Source organism: Sceloporus undulatus, chromosome 1 (assembly GCF_019175285.1).
Source record: "Sceloporus undulatus isolate JIND9_A2432 ecotype Alabama chromosome 1, SceUnd_v1.1, whole genome shotgun sequence".
NCBI lineage: Eukaryota > Metazoa > Chordata > Lepidosauria > Squamata > Phrynosomatidae > Sceloporus > Sceloporus undulatus.
Window position 1 is genome coordinate 208968909 of NC_056522.1, and position 26235 is coordinate 208995143.

The window sequence follows — 26235 nt, forward strand, 5'->3', positions numbered from 1 at the left end:
CAATTAGTGCAGAACATGGCAGCCAGACTGGTCACTGGATGTTCCAGGTCCAGCCATATAACACCTGTTCTGCAAGATCTACATTGGCTGCCTGTTCGCTTCTGGGCGCAATACAAGGTGTTGGTTATAACCTATAAAGCCCTAAATGGCTTGGGCCCAGGGTACTTGGAGGACCGCCTCTCCCCATATAATCCGCCTCGCACACTCAGGTCAGCCAGGAAGCAACTTCTGAGGGTTCCTCCTTCGAAACACTCTACGACTGCACAGAGGGCGTTTTCAACCTCAGCCCCGCAGTTATGGAACTCGCTTCCCGAAGAGCTCCACTCAATTCCCTCCCTCAACCAATTTAGGAAGAGACTCAAAACCTTTCTCTTCGAACAAGCTTTCCCCCAGATGTTGTAACGCTTCTTCCCCCCCTCCTCTTGCACCTGCACTTTGGCTAGTTTTTGTACGATTTTTAATCTGTGTTTTTAACTCTTTGGTTTTAATGTTTAATATTGTATTGTTTTTGTTTGTTGTTTGTTGTTGCCATGATGTTGTAACCCGCCTTGATCTCAAGGAAAGGCGGGCTATAAATAAACGATTTATTTATTTATTTATTTATTATAGCAATTTCTTCCTTCTGCCATCCCTCTACAGGGGGAAAGCCAGTATTGGAACTTGGTTAAATCCAGGGATTTTTCTTTTTCAGTCAGCGTCTCAGATATTTTGTTTCAAAGCACAGTAGCTCTTAGTTAAAGAGAGCAAAGCAGCATCGATCTGCCCGAATGTGGTTACCTTTAAAGTCAGCATTCTCATTACCACATCAAACATTCACAACACAGTAATGCACACCTTCAAAAAACAAATGGAAAATTGTAGCAGGAATTTGCATCTGATACATTTTGAAATGAAATTGTAGAGATCATCAATTCTCAGAATAAAGAAAGGATTGGCCTAATTTCTGATAGCAGAGTATCTAACTGCCCCAAAGCATAATGCAACCCAATGTATACTTACTAAAAAGCCAGCCCATGTCAGTGAATGTGCTTTGGATATTGGGCAGAACTTTAAAAGAGTTTTTGGGGGTACTGAAGTGTACCTCTAATAGGTTCAATGCCTTGGATAGTTCCTTTAAAGGCAATAAAACCCAATGTTGATTCACTGCACAACTGATATGGCAGCCACTAGACAGTACTGAATAACTCTATTGTATTCAGTTGATCTTATTCCCAGACAAGCATGTCTAGGATTTCAGCTAATGATTAAATCCAACTGTTAGCTCCAGCTACAATAGACCCATTGAATCAATTGGAGTGACATAATCTTTGAATTAACAAATTCCTATTCATCCATAATCTAGTTGAAATTAATAACTGGATTTAGCCAAAAGATTGAGTCAATTTTATAGCTAAACCATAAGAACTAACCAATTAATCTAGATGTAGCTAATCAGAAGGGCCTTTGAGAACCACATCCATATAACATTAATAGAAGCTCACATTCTATCACCATATTTCCAGGAAGAGCACTATACTATATTTATTCTTTATTTGATTGGACACTTTTCTATACCACCCTTGCATTTACTGAAATATTCAAGGTAGGTCACAATAAAATATATTTCAATAATGAAATAAAATAATATGTAAACTTGGTATGGTAGAAACACTTTTTTGCAAAGATGAGAAAACACAAGTAATAAAATCAGCACAAATTGCTAAAATTTCCAATTTTTTATTGTAGCTATAATAGGGGACCATTTTGGTCTCCAGGTGCTTTGAACTTCAGATCCCAGAATTCCTAGCCAGCAGGGGGAATTGTAGTTGGAGTTGGATCCCAAAACATCTAGAGGTCCAAAGTTTCCCTAGCCTGGACTATAGCATGATCACTCTGATTAAAATGTTCAGGGAACTGAGACCAATTGTACAAGTTCATGCATGCAAAAGATCCTGGTGTTTATCTCATACCAGGATATTTCAGAAAAAATTGAGAGTTCAGCAAGTTTTGCACAACTCTTAGTCAGGTGGCAGCTGGTAGCTGAAGCGGGATATGAAATTTACTCTAGGTTTTACTCTGAACTTTAAGGGAGCTGTCCAAGGCGCTGAATCTGATTCCCACATTTGTTTAGCTTTATGGAGAGGCCTTTTAATGTCCAGACTACAATTTTGAGCCAATTCATTTCTCCATTCACAGAGAAGCCATCAGTCACCACTTCTGATTGCTGTTTTGTATGTGCATGTGGTACGAATGTGAATTGATTTTTCTGAGTGTGAATCTTCTCTCCATTTGTAATCTGAAGTGTTGCATTATATGATCTCTTAATGTTTGTTGTTGTGTTGTTGTTGTTGTTGTTGTGTGCCTTCAAATTGTTTCCAACTTATGCCAATTCTGAGGTGACGCTGTCATGGGGTTTTCTTGGCAAGATTTGTTCAGAGGAGATTTCTCATTGCATTCCTCTGAGGCCGAGAGAGTATGACTTACCCAGGGTCACCCACTGCATTACATGACTCGGTGGGGAATCGAATCCTGGTCTCCAGAGTCATAGTCCAACACTCAAATCATTACACCAAGCTGGTTCTCTTAACGTAGCCCTTAATACATCTTCACTGTATCAGTCCTTAACGGATGGAGAGCCTCAATACTAACTGTTCTGGTGCAGTTCCCTAGATGTCATCCAGTGGGAAGTGATGTCTGTGCTTATGGTCTGGCCTTCTACCTTTTAGATAACTGTTGCCTATCTAGGCAGATCTGGAAGATTTGGGATGGTTTGGGGGCAAATAAATCACCCTAAAACCAGCTTCTTGGGGCTTTGAGAGGCTTCTGAATACTGCACTTAGGGTTCTCAAGGGTGGCATGTGGCCTATGGGCTGCACTTTGCTCACCCCGATTTATATGGTGGCTGGGGAAATTTAGGAGCAACAGTCCAAAAAAGTAAACTTTCCCCCAGGTTCTGCATCCAAATACCTATGCCTGTTAAAAGATGAAAATGAATTACTGATATTCTGGCTGCTATATCAGTTTTCATCTCAGTGGCACATTAAGTCATACTTCTACCTTTTACCTTTAGTTGGTAAAAAACAACAACACAGAACCATATTTTAGACTTTATCCAAGCCAGTCTCATTTTCAATGTAATTTGTTATAAAACACAAACCATTTTGTGCAGTGTGGTAAATCCCACAGGAAGATAATTCATTCCAGCGGAGAAGTGTGGTTTACCACAAAGCAGAAGGAGCACCAGTGCAGAATGCTTCTCTTATCCCTCACCACCACTGCCTAGGCTAGATATGAGAATTATTTACTGAGAAACAAGAAGAGTGATAAAAATATGGGACAGCATGTGGCAAATCAGTATACAGCATATACACGGAAAGTATCCCTAGCAGGACAAATTGAAAAGGCATGTGATTCATTTATAAGTGTCAAGCAATTTGTAAATCACAGGCTTGCAAATGTCACCTGCACAGTGAGTCATCTTTATCAGATTAAAACATCCAAATCTCTAGGCTAGGAATCAGCAGCTAAATGCTATAGGACCAGATCAGACCCACAATCTGCTAGTCTTAAATTTGTCAAATCAGAAAACACGCAGGGGTAGCTGTGTTGGCCATTTAACAAATTTAAACAAAAATCCACCAAACAGTGATACCTTTATTGACCAACCAAAATGCACAATATACTTGTTGCAAGCTTTCAAAACTCCACTGGTTTTGTCATCAGGCAAGATGCTACACAGAAGAGGAGGAGAGAGGTAGCTGGGCAGCCATTTTAAGTGGTGACTGTTTAATTGTTTTTTAAACTCTAGGAAGAGTGTGCTTGTAGTCACATCTTCAGTGAGTCACACCTGTGAGTCACTAGGGGCGGAGCTAGCAGACTAGCTCTTCATTTCTTCTCCCAGAGATTTTATTGAAATTTTATTTCAATTTTTATTTCATTTTTTTTTAATCCAAGGAAATCTACAGCAAAGGCAGAATTGATCGAGCTCACTGCCACAAATTTTTGAAGCATCAGGGGCTTAGCGTTGGTGTTTTCTGGAGGATTCTTTTTTTCAGGAGGAAGCCCACAGTCCTGTTCCAGTAATTTCCTAAGACTTTTCAGTATGCACACTGATGGAACCACGGCAGTCACCTGCAACACCTGTGGGATGTTTGTCTTCTTGCCTAAAGAAGTGGAGAACTTCACATGCCCCAAGTGCAAGTTGGTAGCCCTCTTGGAGGAGAAAGTGCAGCAGTTGGGGTCCAGAGTAGCTACACTTCAGCATATTAGGGAGCAGGAGGATTTCCTGGACAGAACAGAACTAACAATCCTGGACGAATACCATGCAGAGGAAGATGCTAGAGCCGAGGAGGTCACTTCACATACACAGGAGGAAGATAGCTGGAGGAATGTCACACAGAGAAGTAGGCCAAGAAGGGATTGTTCGGGGACCTTGCAGCTAGAGAATCGATTCAAAGCTCTTTCCCTTATCAAGGAGGATGAAGAAGAGCAACATGGACAGACTTCAGGGACAGAGCAGGCAAGCCTGAGCGTCCCACCCAAGGGAACAGCTGCTGCTAAATCTCGTAGGAGGCGTGTGGTCGTAGTGGGGGACTCCTTGCTGAGGGGTACAGAAGCAGTGATTTGTAGACCTGACAAGATGTCTCGAGAGGTGTGTTGTCTCCCAGGGGCAAAGATCTGTGATGTGACAGAGAGGCTGACAAGACTGGTCAAGCCTACTGACCAATACCCCTTCCTCTTGATCCATGTGGGAACCAATGATACTGCAAGACACAGCCTGCAGAACATCAAAAGGGATTACGAGGCGCTTGGTAGGAAGCTGAAAGGAATGGATGTACAGGTTGTCATCTCGTCTCTTCTGCCAGTTGAAGGACATGGTCCAGGAAGGGAGAGGAAAATCGCGTATGTGAACAACTGGCTTCGCAGATGGTGCCGCCGAGAAGGATTTGGATTCTTCGATCATGGGCTGCGGTTCCATGAGGAGGGACTTCTTGCAACGGACGGGTTGCATCTCACACCAGTTGGAAGAAATGTTTTTGCCAACAGTCTCAAGAACTTGATCAGGAGGGCTTTAAACTGAGTTCCGTGGGGAAGGGAGACAATATTAAGGAAGGCTAAAGGGCTGGAGAAAATAGTCAAACAGACATAGAGGAAACAAGAAAAAAAGTGCCAGGATCCAACAATGGGAGGCAAATAAACTTGCACAAGCAAAAAGTAAATGGGACCCTTGGTCTGCGATGCCTCTACACTAATGCACAGAGCATGGGAAATAAGCAAGATGAACTTGAACTCCTAGTACAGCAAAGCAAATATGATATAATAGGCATCACTGAAACCTGGTGGGATGAGTCTCATGATTGGAATGTGGAAATAGAGGGGTATAACCTTTTTAAGAGAAATAGGCCAAACAGGAAAGGAGGAGGAATAGCACTATATGTCAGAGATATTTACACCAGTGAAGAGATCCAGGACACCAGTCATGGAAGCCAGGTGGAGAGCATCTGGATAAGAATCAAAGGGGAGGGAAACAACAAGGATGTTATGGTGGGAGTCTACTACAGACTCCCAAGTCAGATGGAGGGATTGGATTATGCCTTTTTAGAACAGATGACCACAAACTCAGAAAGGAGAGATGTAGTAGTGATGGGTGACTTCAACTATCCTGATATTTGCTGGAAGTCAAACTCAGCAAAATCCTCAAGGCCTAGCAAATTCCTCACTTGCCTGGAAGACTATTTCATGGTCCAAAAGGTGGAAGAGGCAACAAGGGGGGTCAGCTATTTTGGATCTGATCCTAACCAACAAGGATGACTTGGTTAATGAGGTGCAAGTGGTGGGATCATTAGGTGGAAGTGACCATGTTCTCCTGGAGTTTGTTATACAATGGAGAGGAGAAACCAGGCATAGTCAGACACACATTCTAGACTTTAGGAGAGCGGATTTCAGTAAACTTAGAGAAGTATTGAGGGCGATTCCATGGTCAGAAATACTAAAAGATAAAGGTGTTCAGGACGGATGGGAGTTTCTCAAAAGAGAGATACTGAAGGCACAATTTCAAACAGTTCCAGTGAGAAAGAAAAATGGGAGGTGTCTCAAGAAACCAGGATGGATGACTAAGGAACTTTCAACTGAGCTAAGTTTGAAACAGAACATGTATAAGAAATGGAAAAAGGGGGAAATCACAGAAAAGGAATTCAAAGAAATAGCAGGCATGTGTAGGGGTAAAGTCAGAAAAGCTAAAGCACAGAATGAACTCAGGCTTGCTAGAGAGGTTAAGAACAATAAAAAGGGCTTTTTTGGATATGTCCGCAGCAAAAGGAAGAAGAAGGAAACGGTAGGGCCACTGCGTGGAGAAAATGGCAAAATGTTAACAGGGGACAGCGAAAAGGCAGAATTACTCAACACCTTCTTTGCCTCAGTCTTCTCAAAAAAAGAAAAGGGTGCTCAACCTGAGGATAATGGAGCAGAGGACAGAATAGGGGAATTTCAGCACAGAATAAGTAAAGAGATAGTAGAGGAATACCTTGTTAATCTAAATGAATATAAGTCTCCAGGACCAGATGAACTACATCCAAGAGTATTAAAAGAACTGGCAAATGTAATATCGGAGCCATTGGCAATTATCTTTGAAAACTCCTGGAAAACAGGAAAGATCCCAGCAGACTGGCGGAGGGCAAACGTTGTCCCCATCTTCAAAAAGGGGAAAAAAGAGGATCCAAACAATTATCGTCCAGTTAGTCTGACATCAGTACTAGGAAAGATTCTGGAGCAGATCATTAAACAAAGAGTCTGTGAACATCTAGAAGGCAATGCCATAATCACAAAAAGTCAACATGGGTTTCAGAGAAACAAGTCATGCCAGACAAATCTAATCTCTTTCTTTGATAAAATTACCAGCTTGGTAGATGAAGGGAATGCTGTGGATATAGTATATCTTGATTTCACTAAGGCCTTTGACAAGGTTTCCCATGACATACTTGCAAACAAGCTTGTAAAATGTGGGCTAGACAAAGTAACTGTTAAATGGATCTGTAATTGGTTGACTGGCCGAACCCAAAGGGTGCTCAACAATGGCTCTTTTTCTTCCTGGAGGGAAGTGACCAGTGGGGTCCCACAGGGCTCTGTCCTGGGCCCAGTGTTATTCAACATCTTTATCAATGACCTGGATGACAGAATTGGGAGCACACTTATCAAATTTGCAGATGGCACCAAATTAGGAGGAATAGTTAATACTCCAGAGGACAGGCCCAACATTCAAAATGATCTGAATAGACTAGAAAGCTGGGCCAGAGCTAACAAAATGAAATTCAACACAGAGAAATGTAAGGTACTGCACTTAGGGCAGAAAAATGAAATGCACAGATATAGGATGGGAGACACCTGGCTGAATGAAACTACGTGTGAAAGAGATCTAGGAGTCCAAGTAGACCATAAGTTGAACATGAGTCAACACTGTGATGCGGCAGCTAAAAAGGCCAATGCAATTCTAGGCTGCATCAATAAAAGTATAGTGTCTAGATCAAGAGAAGTAATAGTGCCACTGTATTCTGCTCTGGTCAGGCCCCACCTGGAATATTGTGTCCAGTTCTGGGCACCACAATTCAAAAAGGACATTGAGAAACTGGAGCGTGTCCAAAGGAGGGCGACTAAAATGGTGAAAGGTCTGGAAACCTTGCCCTATGAGGAACGACTCAGGGAGCTGGGGATGTTTAGCCTGGAGAAAAGAAGGTTAAGAGGTGATATGATAGCCCTGTTTAAATATTTGAAAGGATGTCACATTGAGGAGGGAGCAAGCTCTGCCTGAGAATTCTAAATACCCCTCCTTAAAACTGCCAATCCCAGCATGCAACAGGAGGCAGCTAGAGGAGTCACACTGGAATAGTACCTGTTTAAGAGCATAGTGTGATAATAATGCTTAATAACATCACCAGGTGGCATCGCCAGGTTTCAGGTTTTGGCTCAGAAAGTTCAAGGCAATCCTAAAGTGGCAACCCTAACTGCATAATGTGCTCAGTCTCCTTCAAGTTATTTATTTTGTGTCTCTAGGATTTCAGTATAATGTAGGTGATAATTCAATACAACCACTTTGTCTTGCATAAACAATATAGAAAAAGCAAAGATTTGATGAGAAAAGTATGTGCAAAAGAAGAAGCTACAGAGTGATGACCATACAGATGAGACCAGCCTTCCCGATGAAGTAACAGCCCCATTTAATTTACAGCCCTCAGTATTAATCTGCAGTGAAATGATCTAGTGAATCACTCCAGTAAACGGATTTATGTGCTTTGCTCAAAAACTACAATACTATGTGGTTATCCATGATGTAGTCCATTGCATAAATCATTGTCTTTGGTATTTCTTTCATAGGAATTACTGGAAGAAAAAAAATGAATATGGTTCTTTCCTAGATTATAACTATGTTGTTTCTGACATGGTGACACTAAGGCAAACCTGTCATTGGTTTTTCTTGGCAAGGTTTCTTCAGAGGGGGTTTGCCTTTGCTTTCCACTGAAGCTGAGAGAGTGTGACTTGTCCAAGGTCACCCCAAGGTTTTCCCTGGCTGAGCAGGGATGCCCAACCCTTGTCTGCAGAGTCATAGTACAATGCTCAAACCACACACCACACTGACTCGCACTGTAACGTTAGCGATTGTCCGGGAAAGCAGCCAAAAGGCTGATAAGGCAGCTAGTTCTCAAACAAACAACCCTCTCCCAGCACAGCAAAGTCAGTGTAAGCTACACAGTCCTGGAGAGATGCAGTAGCTTTACCAAAAGGGTTTACCAGAAGAATTGTCAGACGGTCCGAGGTTCAGGGTAACAGATAGGCAGGTAGATAAAGCAGTCCAAGGTCAAGTTTCCGGGTAGTCAAGACAAGGAGCCAAGGAGCCAGAGACAGAGTCTTTCCCCTAAAAGAGTCAGATATCCACTGGCAAAGAACCACACATGCTCCAGGTGCTTAAGAAGGCAAGGAGCTGGCCTTCAGCTGTGCCTGATTACGAAGACGCTTCTGATAAAGCCTCCGAGATCTTCGAAGGCCTTCTCTTTCTGCTCGACGCTCATTGAAGGTAGGCACACTGCCCAGATCCTCCTCCATGTCCACAGCCTCGGCACCAGGCAAACTTGACTGCTGAACCTCTGGAGGGGCCATAGACTCTGCTCCAGCAGAACTAGGGCCAGCCTCTGGCTCCTCCATTACAGGTTCAAGCCCCTGGGGCTCTGGCTCCTCCGTTATAGGTTCAGATCCCAGAGGTTCTAGCTCATCCTCTGAGTCCTCCAAGCCATCTTCCAGGCTGGGCATGACAGCGATATGGAAAAGAAACTTGCAAGATTTGTTTCTGTCATCACTGTTCAGTGTTGAGTCTCTCAACAAACTGAGGTGTATGTTTCGGGGGCGGGGGAGTGTGTGCATTGTATTGCACTCCTAACTTGAAAAGGAGTTTATTTGCCTTCCAATTGTTGCAGTTTATTAAGGGCAAACAATCTAGGCTTTATAATAGGCCTGTAGACAGAACAAAGCTCTTGTCAAATGAAAGGGGTGGCCGCTCAGCTGGGGAGCATGTAAATGCGCCAAAAGAACAGTTCCCTTCAAAGACACCAGACATGGTTTTTTAAATGAAACATCCCTCACATAATTGGGACTTGCCACTTAACTGTTGCATTGAGAATATTAATTTTTAAATAATGAAACCCCACTGAAGAAAAAGCAAAGAACATCTGATAGCACAAACAAAAATCTTGTGTTATCAGATGTGAAGAGGTCACAGGTTACAAAGGCTGGTAGCAAAACTCTCCTTAGTGTAGATGTGCTCAGAAATGTTACTCGAGTGGCATTTTATACCATCAGGTTTTACAAGCTCATTGAGTGATCTATTTATCTTGGTTGGTCTCTTGCACCTTAAAGCATGGCTTTCCCAAGGATAAAAATAGGTCATTTTGTCTATTATTTTGTCATAGGCTCATACCTTTGAAACCCAAGTCAATTTCTCCTTCTACAGCTCATTTAAGATTTCTAATTAGGGGCCTCCTTTGCAAAGGCTAGAACTGAAATGACAGAGAAAGATAACAAGGTATTAAGCGTTTCCATATGCTGGCATGCTTGGTATTTATTTGTCATCGGAAAATAGGCATTTGGAGAGATAAAACCCAGATCATCAGGGCAAAATAACCTCAATTAGATTTTTTCTCCTTTGCATTTTTTTTTAAAAATGAAAGGTCTCCAACTCTGCTGCTTGGCAAACATAACTGGGACAGATTTCTTGTTTTTTCTCTCTCTTTCCCCCTCCAGCCTAAAAACATTCAGTCACTTCCTTCCCAAACTGCTACCACCAAAGAGTTTATTAAATGGCTGAAAAAGACAGCTGGTTCCACCATCTGTTAAACTGTTTTTCAGGGGCCAAATGAAACAGGTTACACCTTCAGCCATGCCAAGTTTTCCCAATACTTCTCCCGCCTCAAACCCCCCCCCCCCCCACTGCTTTTTCTGACAGCCTGTGGTGGCCTAATCTGAATTTCACGCTCTGGTTTTGCTCTTGCTAATGTGTGAGCCTCTTATGTGCACTTTCTTGTGGAGTTAAAGATATCACTCTCCCCCCCCCTCTCTCCAGGAACAAAAGCTCTCCTCTCCCTTTCAGCCCAGCTCATTTGCAATCAACAGAATCCTGGCTTTTGGAGTTCCCTTTTGCTGCAAATACTGTATAATAAAGGAAACCCACAGAGAACTAATATCTGACTTTTCCTTTAAAAGAGAGGCAAAGAGGGCCAGGAGCAATATCAGGGGTTTTGCCAAGGACTTTTTCTGTAAATGTTAATAGAGGTAATTCAGATGGACCAACAAAGACAGTGTCTGCAATGCACTGCAGGTGCGAGAGTCCTGAAACAAAAGGGATGCTAACCCTTAGTGGTATCTCTTGTCATTAACAATCCTTTGATGTTCACACTCCAGCCTTCCTTTTATCTGGTAGGGTGGGATTCTGGGAAGCCCCACTCCCTTTAACATGCAGCACAACAGAATCTTTACTCTGCCTTCCAGCCTCATAAGGCTTCTGCAAAATGTTTGTGGCAAGTTAGCTTCAACCACACCTTTAGATACCTCAACCAAGTAAAATAAGAGAAAATGTGTAAGGTTATTATTAAAACATCAGAATGTTCTAATCATTAAGCCCAAGAATCAGATCAATAAAAACAACAACACCTAATGTTATTTTAATAAGGGTTAGCTTCCTATACCAGATCTTGGGGATTAATTTGACTCTAACCAAAGTCATGCTTCTGATTCAGCAGCTCTGAGGATATTTATACTGTACTGTGTTTTCCTTGCACTCATTAAGGAAAACTAATTGCAAATGTTGCAAACACATTAGATCGATGCCTTTTTGGATTAAAAAGTGCTCTCACAATGAGCCTGGTGAATAACATTTCACTTTGAGCAAAAAGATGTTTCTTCTAGTCCACATTTGATAGCCACTAGTTAGTAGGCATTAAATCAGGGCTGGGAATCATGTCGTTCTTCAGATATTGTTGGACTCCAACTCCCAGCAGCTCTATAGTCAGCATTATCAATGGTGAGGAATACCAAGAGTAGCAAGCCAACAACATCTGAAGGGCCATACATTTGCCATGCCTGGTCTAGATGAATTGCTCTATATCCTGTGATGCCTGTTTCTTAGTATGTTCTTCCAACATACTAAGTGAAGTGAATGTGTCAAAGCAGGGACGTAGCTAGGATTTTAGGAAGGGGGGGGGTCCAGACTAAGTGCCACCATTATAATGGGGCTTGGGTGTGGCGGCGCAGCAGCACACACCATTCATTTTTCTAATGGAAGGGGGGGTCCAGACCCCAAGAACTCCCCCCCCCCTCGGCTATGTCCCTGGTCAAAGTATCATTCAAAGTGCTGCTAAATGAGTTTATGTCAATGATAGGGAAGTTCCAGCCCATGACTCAAAGGAAGACCTTCAGGGCAAAATCTGAACTCCTTCCAGGCTGCATCCTCTCATATTTCACATGGCTACCCTGTCCATCAGATGGAGTCAGGTAGCTTGTTACCTTTTGACAGGATTGCCAGAGCTTGGATAGAGCTTCTGTAATTTCAGTCCTGAACTGATTTTACAGCAGAATGAGGTTACTACAAAGCTCTGTCAAGTGGAATGAAGACACCTCCTTTACCTTCAAAACACCAATTTTCATATCTTCCCAACACAGCTATTGCCATACCAGTTGAGGTAGGTGGAGAGGGCACAGAGGAGTGTCCAGGAGTGCCCTGTTCTTGGAGACAAGAACAGATCTGGGCATTACTCCTTACCTGCTCTTCTGCTCTCCACTGGCACGGCAATATAGCCTGTTGAGAGAGAACAGCTGTCCCTGAAAATTGGAATTTGGAAGAGGAGGGAGGACAGGTAGCTTCATCCTTATTGATGGAGCATTATGGTATCTTGTCTTGTTCCAGGATCTGTCACAGATTAAAGTTACAGAAGTGCTGACCTGGACCTAATCTGGCAACTGTACATGTAGGTTACCTTTTGGTGACAGGAGTTAAACTTTTTTTTTTGCAGTCATTTTTCTTTTCAATTGTTTTGTGAGAAACAAACCTACCCCAGCCTAAATGAGTGAAGTCTGACATCTAAGATTGGCATTTGCAAGAGTATTACAACCGAGTCATAACTGTAAACATGATTTCTCAATTCCACTGTCCAATTCCCTGGGTCAAAGTTAGTACTCTAGAGGAAAGTGTATAACCTTTGTGGAGACAGTCTAGCTGGAGTCTGACTTTTCAGTTCCTTGTGGCAACTGTACAAAAAGGAATGGAGCATTGGAGTAATGAAAGAGGGGTGCAACAAAGCAGGGAAAGGAAAGGTGCAAGGTACATGCAACAGAGTGTAAGGACTTTTTCACACAAGGAAAAATGGAAGGTTAAACTGGTCACAATGCAGGGTCATCCAGGGTATTAAGGACAATTTCACAATTGCTTTTCAGATGATGCTATGCACAAACGGGTCAGAATCCAGACAGAAAGTGAGGTGAATGTGGGAATAACCATTTTTGCAAAAATACCGTGTTTGCATGTCCAGTTCATTCACGAATTTACTCTCTTCATGTAATAGCAGCCGTCTGAAAACCATGTCCCGGATTCTCCCTGTTCCCAGATTCCCCAGGGTTCCTTGCTGTGCCAAGGAGAGGGAGACAGCCTTGTTTTTAAAGGGATAGATATACACACAAACCCCTCTTTCCCTTGGGTGGCTGCTCTCCTCTTCCTGAAGCAAGAAACAGCTGGTGGGAGAGCAAGAGAGAGGACGTTTTGGAATTCCTCCTGTATAGGAGGGAGAAATGGAGGATATGTCTTGGAAAGGGAGGGCATCTGGGAGTTTCAGCCCTCACTGGAATCAGGCAAGTTTATGGACCAGCCACCTCTTCTTTTTCTCTAGTGTGTGTGTGTTTGTGTGTGGTTTTATGGGAGTTTGCAAAGGGACCTCTGCCTTTCTTCCTCTGAAACAGCTTCTGGGGCAAAGAAGATTTTCCTCCCCATTTCCCTTCCCTCTCTGGAGCATGTCTATGTGTGCAGTTGTGGTAATGACAATTATAATTATTTGCATAATATGCAAATTAGATGCCTGGATTTGAGGGTCTGGAATTTGGCAACCTGGAAGGGGCTTGTGGGGTAGGGGAACATGCTGTCTGCCAGCTGGCTTTTGCATGCGCTCGTATAAATCTTCACTTAATTTTATGGCAGGCATGGACAGTAGCAACTTTCAATCTTTAACCATATTAGCATTGACTAACTCTAGCTAACTCCTGTATGGCAGGGGGTTGGATTGGATGGTCTTTGTGTTCTCCTCCAATTCTACAATTCTGTATGGAATGCCATGATCACTGGTTTTCTCACATACCATTCAGTGAAGCATAAAAATGCGTGGATTTAGAACAAAATTTCACTACTTTTCTAGACTGCTCACAATTGCACCCACCTCCACCATACAGATCACAACAGTTTCTACCAAATGCCCTCCTCCAGTTTCAACAGTTTGTCCATCCCTAAATGAAATGGATTAAACACAGATACACCTCTGTTTTGCATTATGAGCAATATCTTTCTTCCTCTAAAATTGTGCTTTATGCCTCCATTAGAGCAGGCACAGCATAGTTAGCTGTTTCTCTAAGGCCAATGTCATGCTTGCATATCTATCACTTGACAAGTGAACCACCAAAAAATTGGCTGATGTGTGAATAAACCAATAAAGTTCAGACAACCCCCAGCCCCCAAAGAATTTTGATCTCACTTTACAATCCATCAAACAGAAAGCTTTTGGGAGAGCCAGTTCACATGCTCAGTGATGAGTCATCAAATCATCAAATGATTTACATGAAAAGATCTTTAGGCAGCATTCCCAAGTATTGCAGCTGAGAACTGAGTAAGACTTACATTTTGGTAAACATTGTACAACCAGGCTATTAGGACACACAAAATCCAAAATGTACAAAACAGTGATACCTATACTAGTCCAACTAAAAAGCACAAAGACAACAAGTGGCCTCTGCTTGCACTGATATCCCTCTGCTATCTTAACTGACAAAACATCATCACAGGGTTGTGACTCTAACATCATTACTTTTCTTCTCCTGTATGATTTTAAACAACTTTGCCTGATGAAGAGCCAGTGAAGCTTCAAAAGCTTGAATGTTGTATTTTGTGCTTTTTAGCTGGCCCATAAAGGTATCACTGTTTTGTGAATTTTGTTGTATTTTGCAGCATGGCCAACACATCTACCCTTAACTGTGTTTCCAAGTTATTAGGATAACATCCTGGAATAGAAAAGAGCCTTTTAAGAGAAACAAATCACTCATGGTGTAAAGGAGCCAGGATTTTCATAGGGTGAAGCCTCAGGACCTTTTGATTGGCAGGGACAAAGATACCATCTGCTACTCACCCAGCTTTTTTGTTCCCTCTGAGCTTAGCTGCAGCCCTTACATTAGCTGGGAAGTGGAAAGGTGTGGATTTTCCCAACAACAACACATTGCTGTTAGAGCTGGAAAAAATTACTTTTTTAACAAAAGTACAGTACAATTCCCATAAACCCTCAACCAATGACCATGCTAACTGTGGGGTCCTGGGAGTCACAGTCTACAGAGTAGTCCATGAATGCTGAATGAATAGGGACAGGTAACCATACAGTACCTGTAGACTTTGTGGTGTCTATTATGATTTTCATAAATTGAACTAGACTCAATGGTTCTCAACCTTGGTTCCACAGAAGTTGCTGGACTCCAACTATTGCTCCAATTGTTGTTGGAGTACAGTATAGTTCAACGACAATTGGAGACCAAAAGTTGGGAACCACTGACTTAAGTGAGCTACATAAGGGCAACACACTTCTTCAAGTGGGGACATGACAGAAAGGTATACATTTTGTACGGTGTGAGGAAACTGGTTAAGAGTGTCACGAAGTACAGCTTCACATTATAACACATAGTTAAATCATGAAATTTCTTAACACCCTTTAGCCATTGAGTGGCATGGTTTTAAAAAGAGGTTTGAGCAAATTAATATCAATGGCTACTAGTCACAATTGCTATTGATTACCTATAGAATTAGAGGCAATAAGTCTCTGGAAAGCAGTCACTGGGCAAGTAGCAGCAGGATAGGGCTATTACCCTCATGTTCTGCTTATGTAATTCCCATTGGGTCATCTGGTTGTCCAGTGAGGGAAACAGGGTGCTGTTTCAGGCCTTTGGTCTGATCCAACAGGGTTCTTTTTATATGAATGGTATACCGAATGGCATACAGAACACTACAGGGTGTCCCTTCCCCCCACAGGTTATCCACAATACTGGCCTTGCTCTTATTATTTCCAACATTAGTCAGAAGGACATTATAAAATGCTAAGTTAAGTGATTTAGTAATACTCTAGTAACTATTTTACAATTTAGGCTTTTGATGTGTGGGTCCCCTCCCCCTTTTTTCCTCTGGGGAAAAAAGAGCAACATGTTCTATCATAAAAAAACCTCTTTTGCAAGATAAAGCAAAAAATCACAAATTCAGCATATTCAAGGGTTATTATATTTCTTTTTCCTCAGTGTGCTAATTCTTGTTAGCTTTGTAAATCAATTCAACTTTTCAGGGCCCTTGCAATGCTGTATCCCACCCTTCACAATGCTGTGTCATATTTTGATTATGAAGCAAAAGTTTTTAGAATTAAGATTACTACCAGAACTTGCACTGGACTGTAATCAGGAGATAGATGTTATCCTAAAATTGCAAGTTTGAGATCGAGGGTTCCAAATATTTTAGGCAGATTAAGTTTGTTTGTCCTCTTCCTGACACTCTGCCAGAGTAATATAGCAGACACCAGCAGTGGCTGGATATGTCTCTGCTAGGTACATAAATGTAATGTAATGTATATACATACCTGCTTAACGGGGTGGGGGGGCACACATCTGAGTCAGTGTTAGTGTACAGATGGGCACACACATACACACATATACATGAACCAGAAATATAAAACATGTGTTAAGATTTCTTACCAGTATTGCACCAAAGGAGGTAAGTGGTAAAAGCTCAGCTCTGAAAGGACACTCCTCTGGAGGAAGGAAGAACTGGGAATGCACTATCTTCCTCAGAGATGGAATCTGCACCTGATAATGCTTTGTAATACTCGTCCTCCCAATCAAGCACTTTTATTTGCCTAAGGTGGAAAAGGAAAAACAAGTCACTGAATGGCTATTCACCTTTTTTTCAGCCCAAGTGGGAACCAGCGGATTCGAATCAGATTCGAATCTGCCCTGGTTCCAACTGGCAGCCCAGCTCGGAGGGGCAGCTGGCATGCCCCTGCCTCTCCAGGCCCCAGCCTCCTTACTGGCTTCTTTGGCTGCTGACCAGCTTTCCTGCACCTTTTTAAAATTTTCCTGTGGCCAGGGAGGCCGGAAGGAGGTCGCAGAGAAGCTGGAAGCCTTGCGACCTCTTTTCCGGCTTTCCCCTGGCTTCTCTGTGACCTCCTTCCGGCCTCCCTGGCCATGTGAAATTTAAAAAAATGTCACAAGGAAACTGGTCAGTGGCCAAAGAAGCCAGTAAGGAGGATGGGACGGGGATTTTAGGGGCAGGAGAGGCCAGAGACGAGCTGGGCAATCAAGCTGCCCCCGCCACTTGCCGATTCCTGAGCTGATTCCCGAAACCAGAGCAAACATAGTGGGAACTACGTTTTTTCACAACCGGTTTCAAGAATCGGTTCAAGAAATGGATTTTCCAGTAAGTGAGAACGGGCTCAAGGTGTCAGGAGATGGGTTATCTCAACTGAAGTCTGATCATTCACAGGCCCAGAAACTTTGGGAAGTTATTTTTTGGATTACCGTCCCCAGTTTCCCCCAGTCAACATGACCAAAGGCAAACTAGTCTGAGTTTCAAAAAGTAACTTTCCCTAGTTCTATACAGGGCATAAATTGAACTAAGGGAACCCCTACTTTGAAGCCATGGATTAGTCTGACAAGCAAAGGGAATAAGTGCTATCACTAAGCCAAAAAGAGCAATTGCAGCTCAAAATCCTGAGAACATGACATATTACTTCCTGTTTCAGGAGTTATTTTCCTACTCTGCTAGCATGGATTGTTGTTGTGTGCCGTCAAGTAGTTTCTGATTTATGGTGAACCTATCACAGGGTTTTCTTGGCAAGATTTGTTCAGAGAAGTCCACAGAAGCTGAGAAAGTGTGACTTCCCCAAGTCACTCAGTGGGTTGCAGGGTGCCTTCAGTTAATGATTCATTAACTGAATCATTAACTGAAAGTCTATTTTTAAAATGTTAGATAGTGTTTATATCATGAACACAATCATAACCTGTGCTTCTGACACACAATTCCTATAAGCCATTCACCATGCAGTCAAAACAGCCCTGGATTTCTTCCTCTCTTTCCTAATCTCTTTTCTTTTAAGTTAAGTGTGGGCAACCATGCTCTTCCAGAACATCCCAAGCCAGCATAGCCAGTGGTGAGGGATGCTGGAGGTTACAGTTCAAAAGCATTTGGAAGGCCACGTTTGGCCACCTCTACTGTAAATGTTCAGCCACTCAGAGAGTGGTCAGAAAAATGAAATCTGAATAACCTCTAGAAGTACATTAAGACCTGACATAGTTGAAACATTCTACAGTATTTGTAACTGATAGAACATAGTGGTAAGTAGTTAAGCTAAAGCCTTAAGCACAGATCCAAATACTACTTTTAAACTTTTATGGACAGGGCCTAGAAAACTGCAAAGGGAGTTTGGTTCATGCAGTGAATGTTTCTTGCTTCCTGTGTGTGTGTGCGTGCAGCTGGTTATGCTTTCCCAGGCTGTTCAGAGACCCTATGGAACTGGATGCTACTGGGGAAGGGGCCAGGAAAAATTGCGGGTGTCAGAATTAATAGAGATTGGAGATATTTTGCCCTTGTGTAAGTAAAATTAGCTTCCACTCACACAAGACATCCTATTTAACATTTCTGTTGCAACATCATGAACTATTTTGATATAGTACATGGAGGTAACAATGGTTGTATAGAACCATTTTTCTGTTTTCTAGATAGGAAGAAAATGCCTTCGCTTCTTTTTAAACATTGTTGAAAACACACACACACACATAATCCCACACACTGTAAACCAATAAAGAAATCATAAAGAAATGTCCAGGTTCCCCCTACCCAACATTAGCCACTTACATAGAATAAGCTTGAACCATACTTCAAAAACACTGGAAGTATGTTATTTGGATTAGGCTTTGAGGGCTCATTGTGAACATCATCGTCAACAACAGCACCTTTTAACTTGCTTTCTAGTCTGATCTAGTGATTTGCTGGAAAACAAGCAAGCCACACTTCATAAAAGATAGCGCTATAGCAGCCCATGGCAATTTTTCCTTCAAGGGAAACACCTCCTCCCCCCCCCCCCTCTCTCTCTCAAAAATCCTGTGTGTGGGGAAGGGAATACATAGAAAGCAGTCCATAGCAAAGAATGAATTGGCATGAAAGATGACTTTCTTCCTTATCTTTCATATCACTTCAGCTGGTTCAGGCTATGGATGAGAAGGATATTCAAATTCCTGTTTCTCATGTTGTACTCAGAGATGGTATTTGTCTCCACCAAATTCTCAGTTGTGTTGTAGTTCTTGTGTGCCTTCAAGTCATTTCCGACTTATGGCAACCCTAAGCCGAACCTATCATGGGATTTTATTGGCAAGATTTGTTCAGAGGTTTGCCACTGCCTTCTCCTGAGGTTGAGAGTATGTGACTTGCCTAAAGTCACCCAGTAGGATTGATGACTGAACTGGGAATCAAACCCTGGTGCTCAGCATCGTAGTCCAACACTCAAACCACTATCGCACACTGTTCAATGCTTATATCAAATATATTGTAAAAACAGAGAAAATAAACAAATTGCCCAAAGTCTGCTGAGAAAACTTTCCCCCCAGTCCCTTGCAAAATCCAGTACCCATGCTTATACAGGCAATATTTGGGTGCAGGTTTCCCATTTGCTTCTGTAGTGGAATGCCCATGTGGAGACAGGCTTGCTGTTTATTTTGAGAAATCTCTCTAGAAAGTTTGCGCGTTTTCTGTAATATCACAAAGGACTTCTTCTGTTTACAGTTGCTTAGAACTAAGAAGATAGCTATTTACCCAAGTTTTCTTGGCTTCCTCTTGCTCCCTTGATATTCTAGAGTTCCCTGTGGAGAGGGGCAAGAACACACAGTCAAAGCAAAGCAGCAAGTCGTTAATTTTTAATTCAAAGTGATTTTGTGTTGAATGCAAGCAGATGCTGATAATATCAGAAGTCACAGCATAATTTTTTTGATCAAAGGGCTCAAGCGAGCCTGATGAAGCATGCATCTTGCTCGTCTTTGATAAACCACATCAATTATTCACCGTGAAGGCAGACATCCTGACATGAAAGCAACAGATAAAGAGCATAAGCACATGTTCAAGACGAGAGCTGAAGAACATGGGGAGGGGTGGATGGGGGGGGGGAAAGGGGGGGGGGGGGGGGGGGGGGGGGTTTGGAACAGGTATTAATAACAAAATTATTAACTGGAAACAAAGCCAGTAAAACAGCTTTATTGCCACTTTGAACTCACATTTAACTGGTTATAATACATGTTGTCCTCGGGGCTATTCAGCACTTTGGGCTGCTGACATCTTCGACGGGGCATTTTCAGCTTCTGTTCCAGACAGTTTTCTGAACCTGCAAGAAGATAACACCATTTGAGATCTCAGCCGCGCCAGGTGCTGTAAACGTCTTAGCATATTTTAAAAATCAAAAGGATTCTCTCTTCTGTGCTACTAATTCCTGGATTTATCAGCTAACCTGAACCATTCTCACCAGGCACTTAGAAAAGTCGTACACTAGGAATAAAACTGCGTTAAAAGTTAGCACTCATTTCCCACATCCTTTTCTAGTCAAGCTGTATCATAGGTGGGAATAAAGTTAAATTTCAGAGAATTTCTCAGAGGCAGCATTTCTGTAGTGAGCAGGATTGAAATAGCAGAACTGGGATAAAAGTGGGGGATGGGGTTGGGGAAGAGACAGCATATTTTACTTTGATAAAGCCGTCATGGTGTAGTGGTTTGAGTGTTGGATTAGGACTCTGGAGACCAGGGTTTGAATTTCAACTCCACCATAGGAACCCACTGGATGACCTTGCTCACACCCTCTCAGCCTCAGAAGAAGGCACAGGCAAGTCCCCTATGAACAAATCTTGCCAAGAAAATCCTGCAATAGCCTCATGGTTGCCATAGGAGGGAAACAATTTGAAAGCATATACAGTAATTATATTTTAGCTCAGTGTTCTTCTTGCTAGTAATGGAATACCTTAGGACAGGCTTTCAAACTTTTAGAATGGGGAAAATCTGTATAAAAGCTGAACAATCACTGAATGAAAGCATCATAGGGAATCCCAGACAAACAAACTGGGACTGATAAAGTACTGGATTTCGGTCAATTGCTTGAAATTCCCCACCCCAGATCTATATAATTTTTGCGTGCACACATCCTTGAATACATAGAAATGTTATTGCTAGTTTGTGAAAAAGTAACTGTCATTATTGCTACCACCCAGTATAAAACATACAAAGATGCATCAAGCCTCCAACTTTCTAGGACTGTTTTTTTCCTGCACTCACAAATGTATTCATCTGTCACCCCATTGATCGCTAGGGTTGATTCGGCTGATCTGGTTGGCTAGGCGGGTGTCCCCTTCCTCCCTCACCGCTTCATGTGTATCTCTCCTGAAGCTGTGAGCTCGGTGGAAGAGGATGCCCATCCCAGATGGAAGGAGTGTACCGTTCTTTGGTCAAGGGTATATGATAGCTGCACTCTTCTGCTAGAACCTCCAAATAAGCTCATCCTGGAAAAACATCTGTGAGAAACCTCAGAGACTTGCTATTCTTACAACCTGATGTTGGTTCACTTGAAGAGTCACACTATGCACACCTTGAGCTACCAGCCAAAGGAATAACTACATTTTGTCAATCAATTTGTTTTATTGTTGCATTTTTTAAAAAAATCTATAAAAAGGTAACACTTGGAGCAGAATAATGGTAAATTAGGGGAGTGGAAGACTTTGTGGTTGTTGTTGTGAGCCTTTAACTTGTTTCCAACTTATGGCAACCCTGCAGTGATGGCGAACCTATGGCACGTGTGCCAGAGGTGGCACTCAGAGCCCTCTCTGTTGGCATGTGTGCCATCGTCCCAGCACAGAGTCTGCCAGAGTTTGTTACTAGAAAGCCAGAGGGACATGGCACTTTGCAATAAATAAGTGGGTTTTGGATTGCAGTTTGGGCACTCGGCCTTGAAAAGGTTCATCATCACTGCTCTAAGGCAAATCTATCATGGGCTTTTTGTGGCAAGTTTTGTTCAGAGGAAGTTTGCCATTGCTTTCTCCTGAAACTGAGAGCATGCAATTTGCCCAAGGTCACTCAGTGTGTTTCCATGACTGAGTGGGAATCGAACCCTGACCTCAAGAGTTGCAGTCCAACACTCAAACCGCTAAGCCACGATTTTGTGGTATACCTCAGTAAATGACAACTCATAAGAACTGTACATTAGGAACTGCCTTGCTGGACCAAAGCAAGGTCTTTGTGGTCTGGAATTCTGAATGCATACCCAGGATGCAGAAATATTCACCATTCTGTTGTTTGTCCTCACAGTTCTACTACTTTTGAACACATATCGTTATTGTGGTCCATAGTTCATTTTCTTGTGAATTAACATTATTATCACATGATGAAGCATCTACATCAAAAAAATCACCATGTATAAAACAAAAACTACAGCCAAAATCTGATGGTTTACTTTGATATCTGACAATACCAGAACTGGGACTTTTCTTCTCCTCCCTGTAAACCTCTGTTGTGCCAAAAACATGCTCCTGAAAGTTTTTCAGTCCACCAGAGCAGTATTCTTTTAAGGTTACAATGGGGGAAGGATGCAGAACAGAACAAGTGGGCTACTGCTTCAATTGAAATTAGTTGGATCCAATGAAAACACAGCACTGGATTCCAGCCAAAGCCACCAGGTCTGACAACTCCCTTGAAAATGGTTTTCAATATTTTGGGGAAACATTTCTATTTCCTCTCTTCTCCTCATACTGGTGATCATTTTATACACACCTGTGCTGAAAAGAGGACACAACTGTACAGTAGCCTATGGATAATATTAATAAAATTACGAAATATATAATATAATAATAAACTATTTATAGCCCGCTTTTCCTTTGCAGATCAAAGTGGGTTACACAGAAGTACAACAAATGTACAATTTTGTAAACAGTATCCATAAAAAACCCGAACAATACAATAATACAGATTAAAAACAAGATAAAAAGCTTACAGATAAAATCACAACAATAGCTAGCATAAAGTGCAGGTGCAACGATGCAACGGGGAGAGAGCAGTATTACATTGTCTGGGGGAAAGCCTGCTGGAAGAGGAAGGTTTTTAACCTCTTCCTAAATAAGTCAAGGGAGGTAACCGAGAGGAGCTCACCGAGAAGAGAGTTCCAGAGCTGTGGGGCCGAGCTGGAAAATGCCCTTTGTGCAGTCGCAGAATATTTCGTATCTGGAACCCTCAACAGTTGCTTCCCGGCCGACCTGAGGGTGCAGGGCGGATTATATGGGGAGAGGCGGTCCTCCAAGTACCCTGGGCCCAAGCCATTTAGGGCTTTGTAGGACATAACCAACACCTTGTATTGTGCCCGGAAGCAAATGGGGAGCCAATGTAGATCTTGTAGAACAGATGTTATATGGCTGGTCCTGGGGCATCCAGTGACCAGTCTAGCTGCCATGTTCTGCACTAATTGAAGCTTCCGGGTTTGGTACAAGGGTTGCCCCATGTAGAGCGTGTTACAGAAATCCAACCGAGAGGTTACCAGAGCATGTACCACCGTTTCAAGGTCCCCCCGGCCCAGGTAGGGTCGCAGCAGGCGTATCAGCCGAAGCTGATAACAAGTGCTCCTGACTGTCACATCCACCTGAGATGTAAGGTGGAGCGACGAGTCCAGGAGCACCCCCAGACTGCGAACAGAGTCCTTCAGGGGGAGTGTGACCCCATTCAGGACAGGTGGACAAATTTCCATCCCTGGGCCCGGGGAACCTATCACGAGTACTTCCGTTTTCTCTGGATTCAAACTGAGTCTGTTTTCCCTCATCCAGCCCATTACTGACTCCAGACAGGCATCTAGAGGAGAGATGCCATCCCTGGTCACTGCATCAGTCGGAGACACAGAGAAACATATTTGGGTGTCATCAGCGTACTGATAACACCGCGCCCCATGTCTCTGGATGATCTCTCCCAGTGGTTTCATGTAAATGTTAAATAGCATGGGGGACAGAATGGCTCCTTGAGGGATGCCAGATGTAAGGGCCCTCTTATCGGAGCACACGTCCCCCAGCTGCACCTTCTGGAATCTACCCAAGAGGTAGGAACAGAACCACTGGAGCTCAGTGCCCCCGATACCCAACTCCCTCAGGCGTTCCAGAAGGATACCATGGTCAATGGTATCGAAAGCCGCTGAGATGTCTAAGAGCACTAACAAGGACACGCTACCACTGTCCATGCCCAGACGGAGATCATCGACCAAGGCGACCATGGCAGTCTCAACTCCATAGCCCGCCCGGAAGCCAGTTTGAAACGGGTCTAGAAAATCAGTATCATCCAAGCTGAATGGCAACCGCCCTCTCGATCACCTTCCCCAAAAAAGGCAGCAGCGAAACAGGCCGATAATTACTTCGAATCAGGGGGTCTAGGGAGGGCTTTTTTAACAGCGGTTTTACAATGGCCAATTTCAAGCTGAATGGAAATCACCCTTCCCTAAAAAATGAATTGATTATGCGGCGTAACATAGTGGTTACAGCCGCGCCCCCCTGAGCCGCTCGCCAAGAGGGACAGGGATCAAGAGAGCATGTTGTCTTCCTAACACTTCGAAGGATATATGCTTTTAAGGTTCCATAGGTAACAAGATGCCAAACAGTTATAACAGAAAGGCCAATCTGTGTGATTGTAAACTTAAAAGGATTTCAATGGAGTAACATACCAATAATAATAATGATGATGATGATGATGATGATGATGATGATGATGATGATGATAATAATAGAAAATCCACAAAACGGTGATACCTTTATTGGTCAACCAAAGCAGGTAATAAACTTTGGGAAGTTACTTTTTTGTTGCTAATGGAATTGAAATTTTATTGCCCTTTATCCCTAAATCTCCACATGGTCAAGAAAGAGAGTGGTCTCTGCCTGCATTGAGATCTTTCCAGACAATTTTAACTGATAAAGAAATAAAATGTGAGACAAAATGTAAGCCTGTGACTCTAACATCATTGCTTTTCTTCTCCTGTTTAATTTTTAATATCTTTGCCTGATGAAGAAGCCAGTGAAGTTCCAAGAGCTTGCATGGTTTTTGCATTTTGTTAGGCCGTTAAGTGGGGAGGGGGTCACTGTTTTGTGGGTTTTTGCATGTTATTGTATTTTGCTGCATTGCCAATATGACAAACTCTGATAATGTAGTAACAGGAGATGGTATAATACATACATAAATGCTAAGTTAATTTGTTCATTTGCTATTTTGGAACTGAATGCAATCTATTTCCTACCAACAGTTCATGCACTGTGGACACAACGTTCCTCTAGTATTCTCAGCTAACTACATTCTAATTTAATGAAGTTTTGTGCTAACTCTCTAACTTGATACAATCACTTCTGCATGGTGCCTGGGTGGTCTGTGGCTTGTATCCTCCAGAGGAAATGCCCTTTTACTGAGCCCATTTGTCTTCCTTGTGTACGTGGCCTAAAAATATGACTACTAAGGGGGGGGGGGGGAATCTGGGAACATTTATCACAAGCAACCATATCTAGAGGAAACCATATTAACATGTGCTCTCTGCTCTGTCAATAAGCTGTTATGGGAAAGCATTTTCATACGTTTCCATCTGCGAACAAAATTAAGGTTATGTATAGGTCAACTTGCTTATGTATTTGCTAATTTTTAATTCAAGCCATACAGAAAATGTATTATACCCTGCAAATTTTCACAGATGAAAACTGGAACATGTATGGCCAAGAAATATGAGAGTGTGGCCAAGATGGTAAAAGCTGTTAATAAAGAAGAACACACAAGCTAGAAAAAGCTGCAGCAGTTTGATTTGCCTTAACTCCACAGAGAAGGACAAAACAACTTCTCCCCTCTCTTTTCCTCCATTGTGAGAATACTGAGTAAAACTAGTTTTGCACTTTGAACTCAGATAATAACAACTGAAATAAGATGAGGACAATGGGGGAATGTGGGAGGAAGAGAGAAAAACTAGGACATTTAAAAAGCAGCTGAAAATGTGGGACAACAGAGGAGCGATCAGAACTGTCTCTTGCCAATTTGGGACAGTGGGAGGATATGGTACTACTGAATTTTTACTTTGGTAATCGAGGTTTACTATCTGCTGATCTGCTTCAGGCAACAAAATATTTTGCGTTGGGCTCTTTTTCCTTTAGGCTTTTGATGTTTATATCACCTTGTGTTCTTTATTTTGAATTCCTTCTGAAAGATCTTGGTGTATTTTTCCTTTATTATACTGAAATTCTGGTGTTTTTATTGTATATTGTACAATACAATGATGTATTAAGATGTACCAGCTAGGTCCAATTTTAGAAATACAACAAATATATCTACAATAAAGTGTTGCTCTTTATTCAGATCATACATTGTGGATGGAGACTGGACTTGCCGTGGGATGAAAGAGGAATCTAATAGCACCT

The 26235-nt window shown here is 42.4% G+C and overlaps 1 protein-coding gene across 1 annotated transcript in view; it reads right to left on the bottom strand.

Annotated features, from left to right (window-relative positions):
- Positions 1-26235, bottom strand: part of MYO3B (myosin IIIB) — a 392885-nt gene that overhangs the window by 8274 nt on the left and 358376 nt on the right. The window contains exons 34-36 of the mRNA XM_042446679.1: positions 20059-20165; positions 19604-19650; positions 16492-16652 (exon numbers count right to left, since the gene is read on the bottom strand). Of these exons, the coding sequence (XP_042302613.1) occupies positions 16526-16652; positions 19604-19650; positions 20059-20165 (281 nt within the window). The 3' untranslated portion in view covers positions 16492-16525. The remainder of the gene's footprint in view (positions 1-16491; positions 16653-19603; positions 19651-20058; positions 20166-26235) is intronic.